General features: G+C 39.3%; 1 protein-coding gene across 1 annotated transcript in view; it reads left to right on the plus strand.

The window, feature by feature from the left end:
• The first annotated feature begins 1,098 nt into the window (after window positions 1-1,098).
• The window catches only part of LOC122792426 (uncharacterized protein K02A2.6-like), a 54,171-nt gene continuing 30,495 nt past the window's right edge, over window positions 1,099-24,774 (plus strand). Inside the window, 2 exon segments of the mRNA XM_044060215.1 lie at window positions 1,099-1,171; window positions 2,834-2,902. Coding sequence (XP_043916150.1) covers window positions 1,099-1,171; window positions 2,834-2,902 — 142 coding nt within the window.

Here is a 24,774-nt window from a genome sequence, read left to right on the forward strand (position 1 = left end):
AATATCAAACTCCTGTCACACTGCATGAAAGTTCTGGAGAGGGTGACTGACAAATGAATATGCACAGTAGGAGAAAGTAAGATGGGAGATGAGCAGTTTAGCTTCAGATCATGGTGCATCATGACTGACCTGATATTTGCAGTGAGACAGATAGTTGAGAAGAAGCTAGAGATGAGGAAAGAGTCTAGCCTGGCATTACTAGACTTAGAGAAAGCATATGGCAAGGTCCCAAGAAAGCTGTGTTGGACAGTCATGCAGTGGTTTGAAGTCCCAAAAACACTGGTTACAATTAGCGCAAGCTATGTTCAAGGACCCAATGGCCTAAGTACAAACAGCATTTGGACTCACAGAGGGGTTTCCAGTGTGAGTGGGTGTGCATGAGGGTTCAGCTGTGATTCCAGTGCAGTTCATACTAATGATTGCTACATTAGCAAATAAATCAGAAGGGACTCGTCAACAAAGTTGCTCTTTGCAGATGATGCCACATTGCAGGCAGAATCTGATCAAGAACTTCTGCAAAGGATGGAATGGAATGCAAAAACTGAAGGTATATCAGATGAAACTGAGTACAAGTAAGACCGTTGTGATGACAGCAAATGGCGGAAATCAGGTGAAGTTTAGACTTGAGATGGAAGGGAAAACAGTGGAACAAGTTAACATATTCAAGTACCTGGGAGCAGTGGTTGAGGAGAAGGGAAGTCTGAATGACAAGATCAAAGCTAGAATGACATCGGCGGCAGCTAACTGGCACATAATGTAAGGGGTAGTATATTACAGAAGAATGCCAAAGAAGGTAAAAGGTAAAGTGTATAAAACAGTGGTGCGACCAGTACTACTGTTTGATACAGAAACCTGGGCAGTAAAGGGAGAGCAGTTGAGGAAGCTAGAAATGATGGAGATGAAGTGCCTGAGATGGGTGATAGAAGGCACACTATGGAACAGCTGAAGAAATGAGGATATCAGAGCAGAAGCTAAAGTAGCTCTAATTACAGAGAAAGTCAAATAGAATAATTTACAGTGGTTTGGGCACAACTGGAGAAAAGCAGAAGACAATCTTTTGAAGAAGATTTGGGACAGACAGGAAAAAGGAAAGAGGAAATGAGGGCATCTGGCAAAGAGATTGGTTGTATGAGAGAAGACCTGCAACAGTCAGGCATGGCTGTCAAAGAAGGTAAGACAGTGACATTGAACTGAGAGAGATAGATCCAGTTGACAAGACACACCACCCCCCTGTAAAAAAATGGGGAAAAGGGAGTTGATAATGATAATGATGATGATGGTTGTACATTTCTTCCTGGAATAAACCACAGTTTATAACTTTTCAGTGTATCATTAGATCTTGACCAAAATGATGAATGGAAAATTTTATTTTCATACATAATATTCAGTATGAATTTATAAATTGATGTAATGCAACTGAGTTTGTTAAACAGTGTTTATTTTAGAGTATGCAAAGCAGTATATCTTTTGACATCAGGTAGTCCAAGTTATGATGATATTTCCAATGTAATATAAGATTTTGGCAATCATGAAAAGTCAAAAATTTCAGAAGCTGATACATACCCCATAGATTTAGTAAAATCCATCTAGGCATAGTGTAGAGCCTACATAGAATGATACCATGTCTGTATACATGGTTCACACTCTGCAGCACACTATGCATATTAATCATGCACATTGCCGAGGGAGAGCTGTGGAACACAGTTATTGAATCAGTGTAGGGTTTGTGGTGCTAACTGGGTCTGGGGATGAGTAACAGACTTCCTGCACTGTCCAGTTGTATTACAGGAGTATAATTTAATTTTTTTATTTTATTTTTTAAAAAGCATGTTTGCACAGTATGACATGGAGTGCAGCAGTGCTAAGCGGTGCTTAGACACTTGCCAGACATCTATAAATAGAAACTGGATATATTTAATTAGTTCTGTAAGGTCAAGTTTAAGCATTGCTGAGTGTGTTTGCGCAATGCGGCGCGGTGTTCAGCACTGCTTAAAGGTAGCTCGGAGGTATATGGAAAGGTATAGCAAAATTCCACATAGCTAAATGGGTAGAGTTATGGCCTCATGTGCAGTAGGTGCAGGGTTTGAATACATGGAAGAGCAAGTTAGCATTTTTGTTAGAAAAATAAATTATGCAAATTATTTTTAAATACTGGCCCGCTGCACTCAGCTAAGCTCTGCTAAGACCTGCTAAGACCTGCTAAGACCTGGTAAACACTGCATAAACAAAATGATGTCTGATAATGTTTATGCACTGCTTGGCACTGCTTGGCTGGTTTGCGCACTGCTAAGCACTGCCAAGAATTCAGTGTATTCCATTTTTCACATTGCTTTGCTCAGCTGTGCTGGTTTGTGCAGTGCTAAGTGATGCACTGCATTTTTAAATATTGCTCGATGGCATGTAAGGGTGGGAAAACAGGCCATATTAAGCTCAATAAGCATACAATGGCAGGCGTTGGAGAGGGTTCACACTTTCAGGTGCAGCTTTGGGGCATACAGGAGTCCAGGGTCATGGTCGGACTCCTTGTTAAAAACCATGAGGGTCAGTTAATGCAGGGAGTTTAATAGGGCTCAGAGTGCAAGGTGGAGGCCTGGGATCAGCTGGCAAGGGACCTCACCAGTGCAGCTGTTATTCCCCATACAGGTGGGCAGTGTCATCAACACCATGATGACCTGACAAGATGGAAGGGGCTTTTCTTGGACATCTGGGTCCACAAATTCTGGGCAGGGAATCTCCCACATATATGCAAGTACTATTACCTGTGTTTCACCAATATCTAATCTTGAATGTCTGCTAAATTGGTATGCCTAATGGTGTGCTCCTCTCCCAACAGCTGCAGAGGAGAGGACTCGCAACATTGAGGCACATTCCAGGTACTTGGCCAGGTTGCCCCATGAGTGTGGTGAGTACAGATGTATTTTGCTATCTTTAGTCAAATAAGCAAGAAAGAGTAAAGCATTAACTGTGATTAGGTATATAAAATAAAGATTGTATTGTAATGAATGTGGACTTACACCTGTACTGCAAGAAGTGCAGACTGCCAACTGTAGTGCCATAAGCAGGGAAGACTAAAGCATTAACTGTAATAAAGTATATGCAATAAAGTTTGCAGTACAATAACTGTGGAATTAGAGCTGTATTGTAACACCTGCATAATGACAACTGTTGTGCAATATAAACTTGAAATTATGCCAGTAACTGATTGAAGGCATATGTAATAAAGTCTCTTGTGCAATGACTGTGGAAGTAAGGTTGTTTTGCAAGAAATCAATAATGACAACTGTTCTACAATGAAAACACAAAATAATATCAGTACCTGGATGAAGGTATATGTAATAATGTCTGTTGTGCAATAAGTGTGGAAGTAGGGCTGTTTTGCAAGAAAACAATTATTACAACTGTTCTACAGTAAAAACACAAAATAATACCAGCACCTGCATGCAGGTATGTCTACTAAAGTCTGTTGTGCAATAGGTGTAGGTTCAGAGTTATTTTGGGAGAAATTAATTATGACAACTGGTCTGCAACAGCACACCGATAGCAATAACACCAAGGTAAACATGTACATCAGGATTGTTTTGTTTTTACTATTGTATGTCAGCTACAAGCATTCAGGCGGTGAGATATGGTGCTGCAGTCAGGTATAACAGTGTACTTGTTGTAGACTGCAAATAATAACCCATAATCAGATATTGTTTGTTGACTACACAGCTATTTTAACACTCTAACAATGTACTGTGTACACCTGCATTCTATGTAGTAATGTATAGTTTATCAAGTATCTATTTCATGCTTAAATGTCATGCATGTGTGTTCAACTGTCACTGCAGTCAAGCATAAAACTGTACCACTATTACCGGGTCATATTTTGGTGCCAGGTGAGCTCTAGGAAAATATCAATTTAGTCAGTAATCAGCAGTGACTCAGTAGCTCAGTTTGCTAAATACTCTGCATGAAGTACATTTTTGCCAGACACAGACCATGGTTTAAATCTAATGCTATGTAGCTCTAAATATTACAGTATCAGTCACATAATGTTTACAGACATTCTCTCCACAGGAACTACAGGTAAATGGGTGAGGTATCCCCATATTATGAGTAAAATATTGTGTGTTTAGATGTCACAGACTGTTACAATCATTACCAGGAATGTGAAAATGCAGCATAAAATAAAGGGAATATGTATAATAATAATAAAAGAAAAGAAAAAAAGAAAATATGTAAACTTTGGTATGGCTGAATGCCTGTAGTGTCTGTTAAAGGTTGCTGCAGTCAATTAATACATTTGATGCAGATGTCCTCTGCAATCAATGCTATTGGGTTTTATCCCCATAGCTGCCAAGCAAGACATGATAGTTGTTTACTGTCTGTACTGTACACATACATGTCTCTCAATTGTCATGCTGTCACAGAATGTAATTACTGTTATGTAATCCCTCTGTCACAGACGTATCATTGACATAATTATGTATACAGCAAAGTAACACTACAGCTGCTCACAGTACAACTTGGTAGTTATATAGGTCCACCTAATGTGCAAGTGTTCTGTATAGTTGTGTACCTACAGTTGTTACTGGTTGGCCCATACTGTCCCATGTGGATAGCTTGAGAGGTATGTATGTGCTACAGCAACTATAGGGCACTTTTACACATAAAGAAAGGACAGACATGTAGAGTAGATAGCAATAATGTTGTCAACTATATAGCCCATTATGGTATTAATAGACTGTATTTCTCTCTCTCTCTCTCCCTACCCCTTATCTTCATATATTTATTATTGTTATTCATTGGTTATGGTTTACTATTAACATATGTTGTTCCATAAAATGTATTTTGGGGCATGTCTTTTATTATTGTTATGTATTACAATGGTTGCGTATTAACATATCTTGTTGACTTACCTATTCTGTTGGACTTTTGCTGTAACTGTTACTGGCATGCTGTTAATATACTGACTGTTGTGTTATTTATTGTTGTGTTTCACATAATAAGCATTGAAATGTAATGGGGTTATTTCCAATTTTCTGGCATGCTGTTATTACTAACAATAGGTCCCTTCACGTAGGTAAATGCACGGCTCCAAAAAGCAAGGTATCCAAAAAAGAAATGAGCCAGCAACTGTAAGCTGTAACATATATCAAAATATATTTATTAGATTACATAAAAAGAACAAAAACAACAGACTGGTTTCAGCTAGAAGAATTTCTTAGCCTTCATCAGTGTTGAAAACCGAAGCATTCATTTGTTCCTTTTAAACAGAAATAGAAATTAGTTGCATACCGTGATTGGTTGACTCATAAATATTCATTTAGCCCTGGTGGAAAAAGTCCACCCAGTTTAATGATCTATTTTTTCTCTTTTGCAGCCAATATAGAGTGCCATCCTGCTTTTTTGGATCTGTCACCCAATATTCTGTCAATAATCATAAAATTAAAAGAGGCTGTGGGGTGTTTTATGGTACGCTTATACAAGGCATTGCTGGTTCTCTTTTGTCTTATGTCACTTAGATGCTCAGAGATCCACAATCCAAATGACCTGGAAGTCTGTCCTATGTAAAATGCAGAACAACTGCATGGACAAATATATCAGCCAGTCACTACTACAATTGGCAAAGAAATCAATATCAAAAACCACACTGCAATGTCTACTAGGGAATTGTTTAGGCTTGATAACCTTATTGCAGTGGCTGCAATGACCACAGGGCATGCATCCAGTCAGTCTGTCTCCCGAGATTGTTGTTTGAATGCTATCTATAGAGGAAGTCTTGCATGGTCATTTGTAATGAGTCAAATGTGAACCCAGGTTCTTGCCTTTATGAAATGAAAAGTGACCTGTGTCTCCAAGATATTGTGTTAGGGTGTTATCAGCCAATAGTATGGTCCAACATCTCCGTACAATGTCCATCAGTGTATTAGTGTTCCTGCCATAAGTAGTCATAAACCAGATGACATTGCCAGTGCCCTGATGCTTCTCCTTATATTTGAGCAAGTCCTCCCAGTTATGGTTAGCAACATAGTTGCTTGCTCCTAGAACAGAGCCCATCATATAATCCCTGTTTCTAAATCCTTGTGAAAAATTTTGAAAGAAGAATCTTGTGAGCAGATACGCCTCATCCTAATAAACTGGGATTTGGGAATGTTCCTAATGATATGGGTAGGATGAAAGCTGGATGTGTGGAGTAAGGAATTATATTGAGGATATTTATGGAAAACTTCAGTACGTAGTGTATTGTCCTCATTTCTACTAACCTGAACATCTAGCTATGTGATGTGTTCTCTGTGGTAGTTTACCGTAAACTGATGGCCCCATTTGTTGTTATTTAAATATTAATCCATAAGATAATCAACATCAGACCTCCATACCATCCAGCAGTCATCCAGATATCTCCTCCATATGTCAATTTCACCCAAATAGATGTTATGTGTCATATCACAAATGATATGCTCCTTAACATAGGCCATAAAGAGGTCTGCATAAATGGGGGCAAATGATGCCCCCATAGCTGTTCCCTGTACCTGCCAGTAACATTGGTTTTGGTAGAAAAAAACATTCTTGGTTAACACATGTTCTGTTAGGCATATCAGGAATGTATTGAAGCCTGGTTCATACAAACTGGATTTGTATAACCAGTATTCACTTGCATCGAGGCCTGCCCAATGTGGGATGTTTGTGTAAAAAGCACAAACATCCAAAGTACAGAGGAAGCAACTCTCCTCAAGTTGCATCTCAAAAACAATGCCCAAAAACTCTGCAGCATCCTGAATCCTAGATCTAACCCATTTCAGCAGGGGCTGAAGATGTAATGTAAGGAATTGGGACAAAGGTTCAGTAAGTGAAACATTTCCAGCAACTATGGGTTTTCCAGGTGGATTGAGGGGATCCTTGTGAATTTTGGGAAGAAAGTATATGTATGTATTGGCTGCATGGATCGGACACTGTGAGATGGAATTTGGTTTTGTCAGTAATGATGCCCTTCTGCAATGCTGACCCCCAAAATTGGTCAATTTGTTTTTTAAACATAAATGTGGGGTCCAAAGGCATTTTAGTATTATGGCTACCATCTGTCAGTTGTTTCTGTGCTTCAGCATCATATTGCTGCCAATTCATAACTACCAAGGCCCCTCCCTTATCTGCAGCAAGACTCACCAGTTCCTTGCTGTCACTCAACTCACGTAAGCTGTCCATATCAGTCTTTGAGAGATTGTTTGCCTTAACATTAGATCCCCTAGAGTTGAAATGTAGATCTTTGAGCACACAAGATTGAAAAAGATGAATATTATGGTGCATAGGTGGTACAAAACTGGATTTGTGATACGTAAATGTTGTGTCAAAGTCAGAACTGGAAGCATTGTCATAAACATGCAATGTAAGGTTTAGCAATCTACAAAATGCCATAACATATTGTGCTAACACATCCTCAGAGTAAAAAAAAACAGGAATAAAATGAAGTCCTTTATTTAGCAAAGAAAACTGGGTATCAGTTAAAGTCACATTTGAAATATTCAGCACATTGGTCTTATTACAATCAGTCATTTCTTTGTAAGAAGTTCCAGTGACCCTTCCATGCTGCTTATTTTTGTTGTGGTTCCATCCTGCTTTATTGTAAGGCCTAAAGGGGAAACAGTATTATTTCTTTTAGGGGTAGGTGAGTCTGGGATTTGCTGCATGTCCAGGTCAGTGCCTGATGAGGACTCCACCCCTGATGAATCAGTATACAGCCCCCATTTTTTAAGTATAGATCTAGGGTGTTAGCATTTGGTAGTTTGACTGGTCCTACTGGTGCCCCCCCTCAAACCTCACATGTTTATTGTGATTAAATGGATTCCCTTTATCATAATCTGATTGGTCACATTGAAACTTACGGACCTTTCTATCCCATAATTGTTGTTCAAGTCCCAAAAGATCTGTACTTAATTTATTAAGACATGTAGTGTAGAATGGCTGACCCTCATAGACATAAGTCTCTTCACGCAATTTAGTAATGCTGACAATTTCCTTGTCTATTATGCGTTCATGATATCTGGCTAATGTCTCAACAAATGCCATAGATGTTTGCTGCTGAATACATGACCATTCCTTGGCTAATACATCATCAATATCACTGACCAGGGGCTGTTTCTTAACTCTCAAACCTCTAGGGGATATCCCTTTAGCCAAATAGGCTTTGAAAAGTTTGCAGTGCCAGACATTCGATCTTAAAGATCTCATGTTCTTATTCAGTTGCTGGAATAATACTTCTCATTGGTTCTCAGAATTGAAAGTCAGATTGTTATTCCCAACATTGTTAGCATTACCAAGTCCAAATATACCTAAATCCTCCCTATCAGAGGACAATCCTGCTAAGATCCTGGATAAATCAATAGTCAAATGGTGCCCTTTTACTGATATAGTGAACAACTGAATAAGATGTAATACATAGCAAAAAGAATTTTGATCTGATCAAATCAACAACCCAAGGCCAAACAACAGCTGATCAGGGAGTCTTGAATATCACAGATACTATACATCCTCCAAATTAATATTAGACAACAGTAGCCCTTGTCAAAAACTGCCGACCAAAAGAACGATAATGCCTGACAATGCTACGTCCAAAAAAGAAAAAGTGTACCAACAGCCCAATAAATAGTAATTATTTATGCAGTGCTATAGTAGTTAATAGATATGTCTTTGTTGATTCTCCCAGAGGTATATTCTGAACTGGAACAAAATACTAGTGTCCAAAACACCAGATATTCTCCATGCAATGCTACATCCACATATATCGTAAATCAATTCTGGTCAATCTATAAGAAATATATATTTGATGTGGACAATAATGGCCCTTGCATATATGCAGTGTCAAACCCCATCTACATAGAGCAACAAAGACCAAACTAGAGGCAATCATTCTCATTTACTGATCGATCCAATGCACTGCCCTTGATGAGAATGTTGTTGGCAACTCAGGTTGGTGATGGATCAAATAATAAGCCAAAATAAACAGCAAGATATCACTGTTTTTAATAAACAGCAAGATATCACTGTTAAAAACATATATGAGACAAATCTATCTAAAATTGTACCATAGACGAGGATTATATACTCAGAGTGAGTAGAACCAACATAAAGCCCCCTAGAAATTACAGCAACCTACACTTAAAACAAAAGTCAGATAATAGGGTGTTATTGTTCTTGGTTGAAAAATGGTCAACCAGTAAATGCAATATCTATATATTAAAGTATCAAAATGGAAGCAATGAACAGATATTCTTTATGAAATTAGAACCAGTGAAAACATTAGATCCTCTCGCGCTATATATATTCTAGATAAACAAAGGTTTAGTTGTGGTCAGCATTGAGCATCCATTAATATTGAGGTATTTTCCAGAATCATATAAGTGGTCGAGATTAATAAACAAAGGCTACCCTATAAACATGAAATAAATCAATTTAAATAGTCACAGATGGCCATAATGCATGTTGAAATGCTATGGGTAACATAACATATGGCTAACAATATTGCCTTAAACAATACACCCGTATCAGAGTAAAGTTGACACCCAACGCAGTCCTACATAATCAGACACATGTTCACAAATCCAATAGTTGTGGTGATAACAATCCACAATGTCCAATAAACTCCACAATGTCCTCATAAGTCCATTAGTAGACCGCTAGATCCAGAAAAGGGAAAATATATTTACAAAAAACAATACCTGTTGTTGAGCTCCTAGTTACAAGATAATTTATTCAAAAGATTTTAAATCTAAACTGTACTTCTTACTCATACATTCACTGAACCAAAACGTGGCCATATGTCCACCCTGTAAAATGAATGGCCAACTAAGACATTACTATATTGATATCTATCACCATGATGAAAAACCACAGAGTGAAATACACAACCCAAAAATTGGTTTATAAAATAGTAAACACCCAGATCAAAAAGGAAATGAGGAAACTGTTACCAATGTCCCATATTTGCCTCAGTAAGTGTCCCAAACCATACGTTCACACAAGCTGGAAAATAATTCAAGTATCGTTTGATTCAAAATGGTGGTGAACCACAAGATATAAACTTTATGTAAATCCAAACGCTGTCGCCCCAGTAGGATGCTTCACGGTCCCATTTCCACCCAGAAAAGCTGTACATAGTCCTGGAATTAAAATTCACACCATCCGACATATTCTTGGAAAAATTCTGTGAAAAAGCGGCAAGCTCAGTTAAAACATAAAGCCCCCTAGAAATTACAGCAACCTACACTTAAAACAAAAGTCAGATAATAGGGTGTTATTGTTCTTGGTTGAAAAATGGTCAACCAGTAAATGCAATATCTATATATTAAAGTATCAAAATGGAAGCAATGAACAGATATTCTTTATGAAATTAGAACCAGTGAAAACATTAGATCCTCTCGCGCTATATATATTCTAGATAAACAAAGGTTTAGTTGTGGTCAGCATTGAGCATCCATTAATATTGAGGTATTTTCCAGAATCATATAAGTGGTCGAGATTAATAAACAAAGGCTACCCTATAAACATGAAATAAATCAATTTAAATAGTCACAGATGGCCATAATGCATGTTGAAATGCTATGGGTAACATAACATATGGCTAACAATATTGCCTTAAACAATACACCCGTATCAGAGTAAAGTTGACACCCAACGCAGTCCTACATAATCAGACACATGTTCACAAATCCAATAGTTGTGGTGATAACAATCCACAATGTCCAATAAACTCCACAATGTCCTCATAAGTCCATTAGTAGACCGCTAGATCCAGAAAAGGGAAAATATATTTACAAAAAACAATACCTGTTGTTGAGCTCCTAGTTACAAGATAATTTATTCAAAAGATTTTAAATCTAAACTGTACTTCTTACTCATACATTCACTGAACCAAAACGTGGCCATATGTCCACCCTGTAAAATGAATGGCCAACTAAGACATTACTATATTGATATCTATCACCATGATGAAAAACCACAGAGTGAAATACACAACCCAAAAATTGGTTTATAAAAATAGTAAACACCCAGATCAAAAAGGAAATGAGGAAACTGTTACCAATGTCCCATATTTGCCTCAGTAAGTGTCCCAAACCATACGTTCACACAAGCTGGAAAATAATTCAAGTATCGTTTGATTCAAAATGGTGGTGAACCACAAGATATAAACTTTATGTAAATCCAAACGCTGTCGCCCCAGTAGGATGCTTCACCGGTCCCATTTCCACCCAGAAAAGCTGTACATAGTCCCTGGAATTAAAATTCACACCATCCGACATATTCTTGGAAAAATTCTGTGAAAAACGGCAAGCTCAGTTAAAACACAAAATTTAAGCAGATCCGTATAAATACAGATTCCCAGTAGAATGAAGTCGCAAAAACAGTTTGATTGGAAATTCGACCTCCTCCTCGTTTCAGTAACCATGAACCCATGAAATAAAATATGGAATGAAAACCCAACGACAGTGCTGATGCAATTTAGCCTTCAAGGAGCATCTCAAACAGATAGTGTAAACCGTTCAAAGCAGCTGTTGTCAGAAATTGCGCATACATAGACCAAAATATGAAAATAAGGTTTAATAAAGCCCGATATATGCTGCAAAAGTTGTTACAAACCATAAGATAGTCCTCATGATGAATAACGCTAATGAAACACAAAAGCTGTATCACGTTGACGTAGGCCCCAGATTGTCATATATTTGAGCAGACTGTCAGCAACCTCGCAAGTGGAAAAAAATGATGCAATACTCCGACAGCTTCTTTTCTACAATATAGGATAGTCTCAGTTGGTGTTAATAAATCAAAATAATCGATCAAAATAGTAGTTAACCTAGATTGTAGATGTTATATTGTAAATACAAACACAGTGAATCAGGCCTGCATGACCTGAACATGCAGCAAACCACCGACCCACAGCAAGGCAGGAAATGTGCCACACCAGAATAGGTCCCTGCATGTAGGTAAATGCATGGATCCATAAAGCAAGGTATCCAAAAAGAAATGAGTCAGCAACTGTAAGCTGTAACATATATCAAAATATATTTATTAGATTATATAAAACGAACAAAAACAACAGACCAGTTTCGGCTAGAACAATTTCTTAGCCTTCATCAGTGTTGAAAACCAAAGCATTCATTTGTTCCTTTTAAACAGAAATACAAATTAGTTACATACCGTGATTGGTTGACTCATAAATATTCATTTAGCCCAGGTAGAAAAAGTCCACCCAGTTTAATGATCCATTTTTTCTCTTTTGCATCCAATATAGAGTGCCATCCTGCTTTTTTATATATTGGCCAGTCACTACTTGCGGTGTGGTTTTTGATATTGATTTCTTTGCCAACTGTAGTAGTGACTGGCTAATATATTTGACTTCATGCAGTTGCTCTGCATTTTACATAAGACAGACTTCCAGGTCATTTAGATTGTGGATCTCTGAGCATCTAAGTGACATAAGACAAAAGAGAACCAGCAATGCCTTGTATAAGCGTACCATAAAACACCCCACAGCCTCTTTTAATTTTATGATTATTGGCAGAATATTGGGTGACAGATCCAAAAAAGCAGGATGGCACTCTATATTGGATGCAAAAGAGAAAAAAATGAATCATTAAACTGGGTGGACTTTTTCCACCCAGGCTAAATGAATATTTATGAGTCAACCAATCACGGTATGTAACTAATTTGTATTTCTGTTTAAAAGGAACAAATTAATGCTTTGGTTTTCAACACCAATGAAGGCTAAGAAATTGTTCTAGCCGAAACCAGTCTGTTGTTTTTGTTCTTTTTATGTAATCTAATAAATATATTTTGATATATGTTACAGCTTACAGTTGCTGACTCATTTCTTTTTTGGATACCTTGCTTTTTGGAGCTGTGCATTTACCTACACGCAGGGACCTATTCTGGTGTGGCACATTTCCTGCCTTGCTGTGGGTCTGTGGTTTGCTCTATGTTCAGGTCATGCTGGCCTGATTCACCGTGTTTGTATTTACAATATAGCATCTACAATCTAGGTGTACTACTATTTTGATCCATTATTTTGATTTATTAACACCAACTGAGACTATCCTATATTATGGATAAGAAGCTGTTGGGGGATTTCATTGTTTTTTTCCACTTGCGAAGTTGCTGACTGTCTGCTCAAATATATGACAATCTGGGACCTACATCAACGTGATACAGCTTTTGTGTTTCATTAGCGCTATTCATCATGAGGGCTATCTTATGGTTTGTAACAACTTTTGCAGCATATACTGGGCTTTATTAAACCTTATTTTCATATTTTGGTCTATGTATGCGCAATTTCTGACAATGGCTGCTTTGAACGGTTTACACTATCTGTTTGAGAGGTTCCTTGAAGGCTAAACTGCATCAGCAGTGTCGTTGGGTTTCTGTCCCATATTTTATTTCATGGGTTCATGATTACTGCAACAACGAGGAGGAGGTTGAATTTCCAATTAAACTGGTTTTGTGACTTCATTCTACTGGGGATCTGTATTTATACGGATCTGCTTAAATTTTGTGCTTTAACTGAGCTTCCTGTTTTTCACAGAATTTTTCCAAGAATATATAGGACAGTGTGAATTTCAATTCCAGGGACTATGTACAGCTTTTCTGGGTGGAAATGGGACTGGTGAAGCATCCTACTGGGGCAAAAATATTTGGATTTACATAAAATTTATATCTTGTGGTTCACCACCATTTTGAATCAAACGATACTTAAATTATTTTCCAGCTTGTGTGAACGTATGGTTTGGGACACTTACTGAGGCAAAAACAGGACACTGGTAACAGTTTCCTCATTTCCTTTTGGATCTGGGTGTTTACTATTTTTATAAACCAATTTTTGGGTTGTGTATTTCACTTGGTGGTTTTTCATCGTGGTGATAGATATCAATATATTAATGTCTTAGTTGGTCATTCATTTTACAAGGTGGACATATGGCCACATTTTGGTTCAGTGAATGTATGAGTAAGAAGTACAGTTTAGATTTAAAATCTTTTGAATAAATTATCTTTTAACTAGGAGCTCAACAACAGGTATTGTCTTTTGTAAATATATTTTCCCTTTTCTGGATCTAGCGGTCTACTAATGGACTTATGAGGACATTGTGGAGTTTATTAGACATTGTGGATTATTATCACCACAACTACTGGATTTGTGAACATGTGTTTGATTATGTAGGACTGCGCTGAGTGTCAGCTTTACTCTGATAGAGGTGTATTGTTTAAGGCAATATTGTTAGCCATATGTTATGTTACCCACTGCATTTCAACTTGAGTTGTAGCCATCTTTGACTATTTAAATTGATTTATTTCACTTTTATAGGGTAGCCTTTGGTTATTACTCTCGACCACTTATTTGATTCGGGAAAATAACTCAATATTAATGGATGCTCAATGGTGACCACAACTGAACATTTGTTTATCTAGTGTGTATATATATATATATATATATATATATATATATATATATATATATATATATATATATATATATGTAGAGCAAGAGGATCTAATGTTTGCATTGGTTCTAATTTCATAAAAAAATCTCTGTTCATTGCTTCCATTTGGATATCTTAATATATAGATATTGTATTTACTGGTTGACCATTTTTCAACCAAGAACAATAACCCCTATTATCCGACTTTTGTTTTAAGTGTAGGTTGCTGTAATTTCTAGGGGGCTTTATGCTGGTTCTACTCACTTTGGATGTATAATCCTGGTCTATGGTACACTTTTAGATAGATTTGTCTCATATATGTTTTTTAACATTGATATCTTGCTGTTTACTTTGGCTTATTATTTGATCCATCACCAACCTGAGTTACCAACAACATTCTCATCAAGGGCAGTACATTGGATCAATCAATAATTGAGATTGATTGCCTCTAGTTTTTTCTTTGATGCTCTATGTAGACAGGGTTTGACACTGCATATATGCAAGGGCCATCACTGTCCACATCAAATATACATTTCTTATAGATTGACCAGAATTGGTTAACGATATATGTGGACATGGCATTGCATGGAGAATATCTGGTGTTTTGTACACTAGTATTTTGTTCCAGTTCAGAATATACCTCTGGGAGAATCAGCAAAGACATTTTTATTACCTACTATAGCACTGCATAAATAATTACTATTTATTGGGCTGTTGGTACACTTGTTCTTTTTTGGGTGTAGCATTGTCAAGCCTTACCGTTCTTTTGGTAGGCAGTTTTTGACAAGGGCTACTATTGTCCAATATTAATTTGGAGGATGTATAGTATCTATGATATTCAAGGCTCCCTGATCAGCTATTGTTTGGCCTTGGGTTGTTGATTTGATCAGATCAAAATTCATTTTGCTACATATTACATCTTATTCAGTTGTTCAATATATCACTAAAAAAACACCATTTGACTATTGATTTATCCAGGATCTTTGCAGGATTGTCATCTGATAGGGAGGATTTAGGTATATTTGGACTTGGTAATGCTAACAATTTTGGGAATAACAATCTGACTTTCAATCCTGAGAACCAATGTGAAGTATTATTCCAGCAACTGAATAAGAGCATGAGATCTTTAAGATCGAATGTCTGGCACTGCAAACTTTTCAAAGCCTATTTGGTTAAAGGGATATTCCCTAGAGGTTTGAGAGTTAAGAAACAGCCCTTGGTCAGTGATATTAATGATGTGTTAGCCAAGGAATGGTCAGGTATTCAATAGCAAATATCTATGGCATTTGTTGAGACATTAGCCAGATATCACAAATGTATAATAGACAAGGAAATTGTCAGCATTACTAAATTGTGTGAAGAGGCTAAAGTCTATGAGGGTCAGCCCTAATACACTACATGCCTTAATAAATTAAGTACAAATCTTTTGGGACTTGAACAACAATTACGGGATAGAAAGGTCCATAAGTTTCAATGTGAAAAAATGGATTATGATAAAGGGAATCCAATTAATCACAATAAACATGTGAGGTTTGAGGGGGGCACCAGTAGGACCAGTCAAACTACCAAACGCAAATGCCCTAGATCTATACTTAAAAAATGGGGGCTGTATACTGATTCATCAGGGGCGGAGTCCTCATCAGGCACTGACCTGGACATGCAGCAAATCCCAGACTCACCTACCCCTAAAAGAAATAATACTGTTTCCCCTTTAGGCCTTACAATAGAGCAGGATGGAACCACAACAAAAATAAGCAACATGGAAGGGTCACTGGAACTTCTTACAAATAAATGTCTGATTGTAATAAGACCAATGTGCTGAATATTTCAAATGTGACTTTAACTGATACCCAGTTTTCTTTGCTAAATAAAGGACTTCATTTTATTCCTGTTTTTTTTTTACTCTGAGGATGTGTTAGCACAAGATGTTATAGCATTTTGTAGATTGCTAAACCTTACGTTGCATGTTTATGACAATGCTTCCAATTCTGACTTTGACACAACATTTACATATCACAAATCCAGTTTTGTTCCACCTATGCACCATGATATTCATCTTTTTCAATCTTGTGTGCTCAAAGATCTACATTTCAACTCTAGGGGATCTAATGTGAAGGCAAATAATCTCTCAAAAACTGATATGGACAGCTTATGTGAGTTGATTGACAGCAAGGAACTGGTGAGTCTTTCTGCAGATAAGGGAGGGGCCTTAGTAGTTATGAATTGGCAGCAATATCATGGTGAAGCACAGAAACAACTGACAGACAGTAGACATTATACCAAAATGCCTTTGGACCCCACATTTATGTTTATAAAACAAATTGACAATTTTTGGGGTCAGCATTGCAGGAGGGCATCGTTACTGACAAAACCAAATTCCATCTCACGGTATCCGATCCATGCAGCCAATACATATACTTTCTTCCCAAAATTCACAAGGATCCCCTCAATCCACCTGGAAGACCCATGGTTGCTGGAAATGGTTCACTTACTGAACCTTTGTCCCAATTCCTTACATTACATCTTCAGCCCCTGCTAAAATGGGCTACATCTAGGATTCAGGATAATACAGAGTTTTAGGGCATTGTTTCTGAGATGCAACATGAGGAGAGTTGGTTCCTCTGTACATTGGATGTTTGTGCTCTTTACACAAACATCCCACATTGGGAGGCCACGATGCAATTGAATACTGATTATACAAATCCAATTTGTATGAACCAGGCTTCAATACCTTCCTGATATGCCTAACAGAACATGTGTTAACCAAGAATGTTTTTTTCTACCAAAACCAATGTTACTGGCAGGTACAGGGAACAGCTATGGGGGCATCTTTTGCCCCCATTTATGCAGACCTCTTTATGGTCTGTGTTGAGGAGAATATCATTTATGATATGACACATAACATCTATTTGGGTAAAACTGACATATGGAGGAGATATCTGGATGACTACTGGATGGTATGGAGGTCGGATGTTGATTATCTTATGGAATTTATTGAATATTTAAACGACAACAAATGGGGCCTTCAGTTTACGGTAAACTACCACAGAGAACACATCACATATCAAGATGTTTAGGTTAGTAGAAATAAGGACCATACTGAAGTTTTCCATAAATATCCTCAATATAATTCCTTACTCCACGTATCCAGCTTTCATCCTCCCCATATCACTATGAATATTCCCAAATCCCTGTTTATTAGTATGAAGCGTATCTGCTCACAAGACTCTTCTTTCAAACATTTTCACAAGGATTTGGTTAACAGGTTTAGAAACAGGTGTTATAAGATGGGCTATGTTCTAGGAGCAAGCAACTATGCTGCTAATAGTAACAGGGAGGACTTGCTCAAATATAAGGAGAAGTATTGGGGAACTGGCAATGTCATCTGGTTTACGACTACTTATGGCAGGAGCACTAATACACTGATGGACATTGTACAGAGACATTGGAGCATACTATTGGCTGATAATAACCTAACACAATATCTTGGAGACACATATTACTGTTCATTTTGTAAAGGCAAGAACCTGGGTTCACATTTGAGTCATTACAAATGACCATACAAGACTTTCTCTATAGATAGCATTCAAACAACAATCTCAGGGGACAGGCTGACTGGATGCATGCCCTGTGGTCATTGCAGCCACTGCAATAAGATTATCAAGTCTAAACAATTCCCTAGTAGACATTGCAGTGTGGTTTTTGATATTGATTTCTTTGCCAATTGTAGTAGTGGCTGGCTGATATATTTGGCTTCATGCAGTTGTTCTGCATTTTACATAGGACAGACTTCCAGGCCATTTAGAGTGCGGATCTCTGAGCATCTAAGTGACATAAGACAAAAGAGAACCAGCAATGCCTTGTATAAGCATACCATAAATCACCCCACAGCCCCTTTTAATTTTATGATTATTGATAGAATATTGGGTGACAGATCCAGAAAAGTGGGATGGCGCTCTATATTGGATGCAAAAGAGAAAAAATAGATCATTAAACTGGGTGGACTTTTTCCACCCAGGCTAAATGAATATTTATGAGTCAACCAATCATGGTATATAACTAATTTGTATTTCTGTTTAAAAGGAACAAATGAATGGTTCAGTTTTCTACACTGATGAAGGCCAAGAAATTGTTCTAGCCAAAAACTGGTCTGTTGTTTTTGTTCTTTTTATGTAATCTAATAAATATATTTTGATATATGGTACAGCTTACAGTTGCTGGCTCATTTCTTTTTTGTTCCTAACTAACCTATATGTATTGCTTTACCTCCATAACCACAGCACATCAGGGTGGGCTGGTTCCTGCTGATCTGTCTAGCCTACTTCAGCCAGCCATGGCACCAGGTCCTAGCATGTCTGGGACCCAAGTCAGTGGTGGCCCCACTGCTGGCCCTGCACCACCTTTGGGTGAAACCGCCTCAGGGGATGGGGTCTGTCCTCCCCGGGAGCAGTGGTGGAGGGACGGTAGTCACCCAGGTACAACTACCAGCCATGGTGTGCAGGATTGTTCATAGGAGCTATGAATGTCACCTGCACTGGATTGAAGGCAGACTGCACAGCTTGGTGGGGCCAGATGTCCTTGGTACCCAGCCTCCAGCACCGCCACCTTCGGGGCAGTAAAGGAGTACTGTTGACTGCCCATGGTTGGGGATGTCAGTCACACTGCTGCCATCTGGAGGCATGTACATTTCATATTCCACAACACCCTCCCCATCCAAGCTGTTTACCCCCTCTTGTGTCACCCACTGCCCCTGTCTGCTGTCTTGTCTGTCTTCTCTGTCTGCATTTGCATCCTCTCCTACCAAACTTACCTTCCACACATACCTATATCCTGTCCCTAACATTCCACTCTCTCCCAAAAAAAATGGGCACCTGTCCCACAAAATATAAAATCTCCCCAGACATAGCTCTCCATTTCACAGAAGTGTTCACTGAACACAAGTAATTTGGTCAAATTGGCTTTTCAACACATTTATGTTGTCCTCACCCCTCTCTCTTGGGTTTGAGAGTCCAAATTTCTCAAAATCTGTCAAAATGCACAGCTGTTGCTGTACAAGAAGTGGAAAGCTATGGTTCTTTCTTACACCCTTCCTGTACATCTCTACCTGCCTTTCACTGTTTGACCCCCTGCTTGCCCCATTTGACCCTTGTTGTATTACCCCTTTTTTCTTTTCTTTTTAATTTTTTTTAGTGCAGGTTTGCGCATAGCTAAGTGAAGTGCTGTGATGCATCACATCACGCTGCACCACGCAAATCCACTCAAATGAGCTTTAATGTGCCTTAATGATCCTGTTTCTCACAGTGTTAGACACACCTGCCACATTTTGAACCCAGGCTCCTGTCAACTGCAGCCTACTGCACTAACCCACTAGGCCAAACAGATCTTAATTACAACAGGTGTTTCCAGCAATACATACTGATTTCCACTAACAGACTGAAATCATACCTAATGTGGAAAATGGGAGTTTACCTGGGACTCTTGATACAAAAATGTACCAGTGGACAGCCAAATAAATAATAATGGCAGTATATGAGGCCTGGGATAGCAGGTAAATATTCCCTTTTACCTGCAACATCTTTAAACACAACTGCTAAGGCATCAATGGCATAGTACATATGTTGAAATGGAACCCTGCTGCAGAACAATTGCCTATGAAAACTGTGCACATACTGATGGATATTGACAATGTGCATCACAGCCTGTATGTCTGCACACATATCTGGCAAATACACCTTCTCCAGCACTGACTCAGTAGCTCAGTCTGTTAAATGCCTTGCATACAGAACATTTTGCTGCAGACAGTACTGTGTTTGAATCCAGTGTGTTGCGCTTCAGTTACATTGTTGTGAACACAGCAAGTAATGCCTGAGTCATGCAATTTTAATCCCCATAGGTTATTTCTACTGAATTATCTCTTACCCAGTTTTACAAGTCAAAGGTCTGCAGGTAGGGATACACTGCACATATTCATATAACCTAACTCTATGTCATGTACTACTCTGCTATTGGCACTGTTGCATAACAGATGAACCTTAAGCACATGCCTTGATTGTACTGTAACAGGTACCCTTACCCTGGATCTGCTGTAGTGACAGGGATACCACAGCTGCCACAGTTACATGTACAGCTTGCTGGCCTCCAAAGTGTTGACACTCAACCCTATGTGTCCTAAGCTGCAGCAACAGCTGCAGCCTGAAGCATACATGGCTGTATGTTAAGGTAGCTGCCTCCCAACCCCCTATAACAAGGGATCCAGACACAACCATACATAAAGAGGGGGTAAAGGTCCAGACATAGGTACATGTTTGACAGTTTGCCCCTACAAGGATGATAAGCTGACAGAATGGCAGCTGCTGCATTAGCATGCATATTCTGATGGTTATGACATGTGACACTCACGTCTCTCTCCCCTTACTGACCACAACCCACAATGTTTGCCAGTGAACTGCCCGATGACCACACTGTCATGGGACACTGACCAAACATATGAGGCAAAACTGTAGACATACTTCATACATCTCTACATTGGACAGTGTTTGTATTTACCCTCTACACTGCTGCCGTCTCCACACCTCAATAATGTCCATCTGAAAAACTAAGAAAGGGACCAAGGTCTACATGAAGGCCTTATATATTGCACTGTGGCACCATTTCATTGGCTAATGATAGCGCAATTCAGCTGTTTTTGATGCAGTTAGTAATTCTGAGCCACAGGTTGGAATTACAGGGAATTACCTGTTAATGAGGATTACCTACAAAAGGCAAGCAACTGGTTATGGGGAACAGGTCTGTATGTGGTTTTACTCACACAGATAGCGTATGTGCAAAGTATTTACAGAGGAATGTTTCAAAAAAGGAATACATCACTCTATCTGGTATGTACTAGATTTCCCCATAAAACGGGATGCAGATGGGAGGATGGAGTTATGGGGAATAGGGATTAAAACAGTAGGCTTTTATTATATCTATGATATTGACATGTCAGTGATACTCTTCTGTCTAACACCTACAGGCATGCCTCTCAACTGTTCCTGCTTTGAATCACATCTCTGCTCTGTCCTTGTCAATCTCTCCTACAACGGTTGGCTGTTGTAGTAAAAATAGTGGATTACACGTAAGACATAGTGACACTAAGTAAGGGTGTACACTTCTGTAATATCAAATGATGTACTGTAATTCACTCCTCTCAGTCTATCAATATCACACATAAACAGTACTAACATTGTAAAAGTGTCCCTGAATGTCCCTGATGTACTGTAAGTCCCTGTTTCATGGACATTCATCCCTATCCAATCAAGAGCTATGCCTAACATACCTCTCAACCTCCTACAGTAAGAAATCAGGACAAAGCCAAAATTAATGGGGGAACAAAGGCCCAAACCCAGTGACAGAGTATACATATTGGCAATACAAAGTAAGAATGTGAATAAACTAACAGATATTACTGTAGCATAAGGGTTTTCAGAGGGGTCTGATGGGTGACAGATTCTGTTTTAATTTTCTGACAGCAACCATCAATGATTGGACAACCATTTGTCAGACATTGACAAGTTTGTGCTAAAAGAACCACATCTATGAGACAAACATGGTGACATTCTGCAAACATCTGCATAGTCGAGAGGTATGATGCTTACAGGGAATATATACTACAGCAGGTTTGCATTGCTGTTTGTCATTGTGGCACACTGGTGTTGCTGGACGGTTCTCATATAGTTGTTGCAATAGCACACTGCTATTTGTCCGACAGTGGCCGTATGACAAATTAGTGGGAATTAGCCCATAGGGAACACACAACAGTACACTGCAGTGATGGGTGGTAGAGATATACAGCAGAATCTGTCATGGAACACAGGGACATTACTCAGCATTACTACTATCTTGGTGAGAGTCAGATATATAGGGTGTTGCCAAATTGTGGGGTATGACATGTGAAAGAGTAGTGGATAGTGCAGGCCATTATGTGTGTGTAGGGTCTGTACACAGTGGACATCCATGTATCTGGTCCTATAATGTGTTCCCTTCTTGTTATCTTGCAGGAACAATGTACTGATGGAGGCATCCACCATTTTCAACTGCAGAGAATGATGCTAAACTGGATGTCCTCAGACTCACCCATCACATCCTGCTGTCAAGGGGTCACCACAATCATAAACAGCAGGCTGCATTGTGGGCTGGCCTCGTGAGGTCTGTTAATCAGGTTGGCCAACAGGCCAGGACCTACAAGCAGGTCTGACACCGGACCACAGATATGGTCAATGCCGCATGTCAAATGGCAGCTGCTTTGCCAGGGATCGTGCTGCCACTGGTGGAGGGCCTGCAACAGAACAACCACTCTCAGCCACAGAGGAATTCATGGTGAACCTAGGATCAACCAAACAGCTCCCAGGCAATCATCATGCCATACATCCTGAAGGTGGGTGCCACAGCATGCACATCAGAAGAGAGTCCAGGTAAGCTTGCTGTGTTCATCAGTATAATGCATAAGCAGTCATTGTGGTAGGGTCTACAGACCAGTACATAGGTGTCAGGTCTATCTGCATAAGGAAGTTGGCTTTTACTCACAGTTGTGAACACATACTCAGAATGTCAGCAATATAGCCAGTATCACTTTAGCTACTGTACATGTGGATATTACCTTGTAACACTGCAACATTTGGTGTTGCTGACAATACCACTCCCTCACTTTTTCATAGGTCTGTCAGTTGTAGCCAGAGTTTATGGTCCTGTACCTGGTAAGTATGATACTGTTGTTTTACAGCTCATATATATCCTATGAAAGTTAACGGCTGCCATTTTGCCTTATGCACAACTGTTGTGCTTAGCCAGGGTAGAATAGTTGAATGTTCCATTTTGGAACAGTTAACTACAGTGTATAGCCTAGGGAATGATAGGTGTGTATTTGTACAAACATTAACATGTTTGCACTTATAGTTATGAGCAACTATGCAGCCTTCTAAACATGAGGCAATTACTCCAAGAGGCCCATTCAAACACAATAGGTAATGGTATATACCTGAGGCAGTGATGTTACAACTGGCATATCATTCTGAAGATAGGCATACTGGGTTTTATGTGTAGTTCTATCACATAAATTGCCATATTACATGCCCCACAGGTGTATTGTACTGGCAACATTACCCAGATGTAGGTGATGTGTATGTTATACAGGGCCTGGGTTGTCTGTGTTTGTTGTTGTGAGTTTGTGTGTTGTGCATGGAATCAGAGATGAGAAATTGTGGGACATGTGCTGCAGTTGTGGATACTCATCTGTATGAGTCTGTGTGGATTCCCATACATAATAGTGCAGGTGATAATGTACTGCATTTGTCTTGCTTCTCACAGGTGAATGGCAGGGTGGTTGGAGTCTGTCATCCTTACAACCTGATGTCAGTGTCTCATTGGACTCTGATGATGATGGTGGCCATAGTGAGGCACAGGTGGAATTGTCAGTGACTGAATCTGTCCCAGAGGTTGTCATCCCTTTTCTGCCCTCATTGACCCCACACACAGTCAGTATGCTCATACCCAGTCACCAGAGGCCACAGATATTGGGGAGTCAGAGGGTGGTGACATAGTACAAGACAGTGTGAGAACTATGGCATCAGTAAGTGTAGACACTGGCCATAGCAAGAGAGCTGGCGAGGTCCCATACAGGCAGATTGATAGGGATGCTCAAAGGAGGACTGAAGCTCATCCACCTCCTGTTGCAGGTATCACATTGCAGGTCACATGACATATGTTTCAGGCTGTCATGAAGGCACAGGCATGATCTGAATGCAACACCAGATGGATGCTTAGGGTTATGGATGCAGCACAGCCTGACATCTGTGACTGCCTCCACCACATTGGTGATGCCCTGGAACATTTCACTGATGTAGTGGAGAGAGGGTGGGTTGAGACAGTGTCTGTCTTTGACCACACATGGTCTGTGCAGGAACATGTGGTTGAAGTTGGACATCAGACATGTGGGCATAGGCCAACAACACCATCTGCTGAGAGTCCACATGGCCATACGCACTCACCGTCCCATAGTGGCAGTACTTCTAGCACTACAGAGGGAAGTGTGCTGTCCACACCATGACATGGCAGGCCATGGACATGTGGTCCTGGTTGGTCCTTTGGGGGACACAGGCCTGGCAGACAGCAGTCACTGTCAGATACTAGCATTGCATCTGACCTTGGGCATGGTGCTGCCCATGCTACTCCTGGTGAAGACAGTTCCCTTGTTAATCACTGGAGATGGTGAACTGCTACTCCACCATGTACATTTTGCAGCTGTACACTATACACATGTGTAAGGTTAGCACTGGGCTTGACTGTGTACATGCTC

This window comes from Protopterus annectens, chromosome 1.part2 (assembly GCF_019279795.1).
Source record: "Protopterus annectens isolate FY-2018-M chromosome 1.part2, PAN1.0, whole genome shotgun sequence".
Lineage (NCBI taxonomy): Eukaryota > Metazoa > Chordata > Ceratodontiformes > Protopteridae > Protopterus > Protopterus annectens.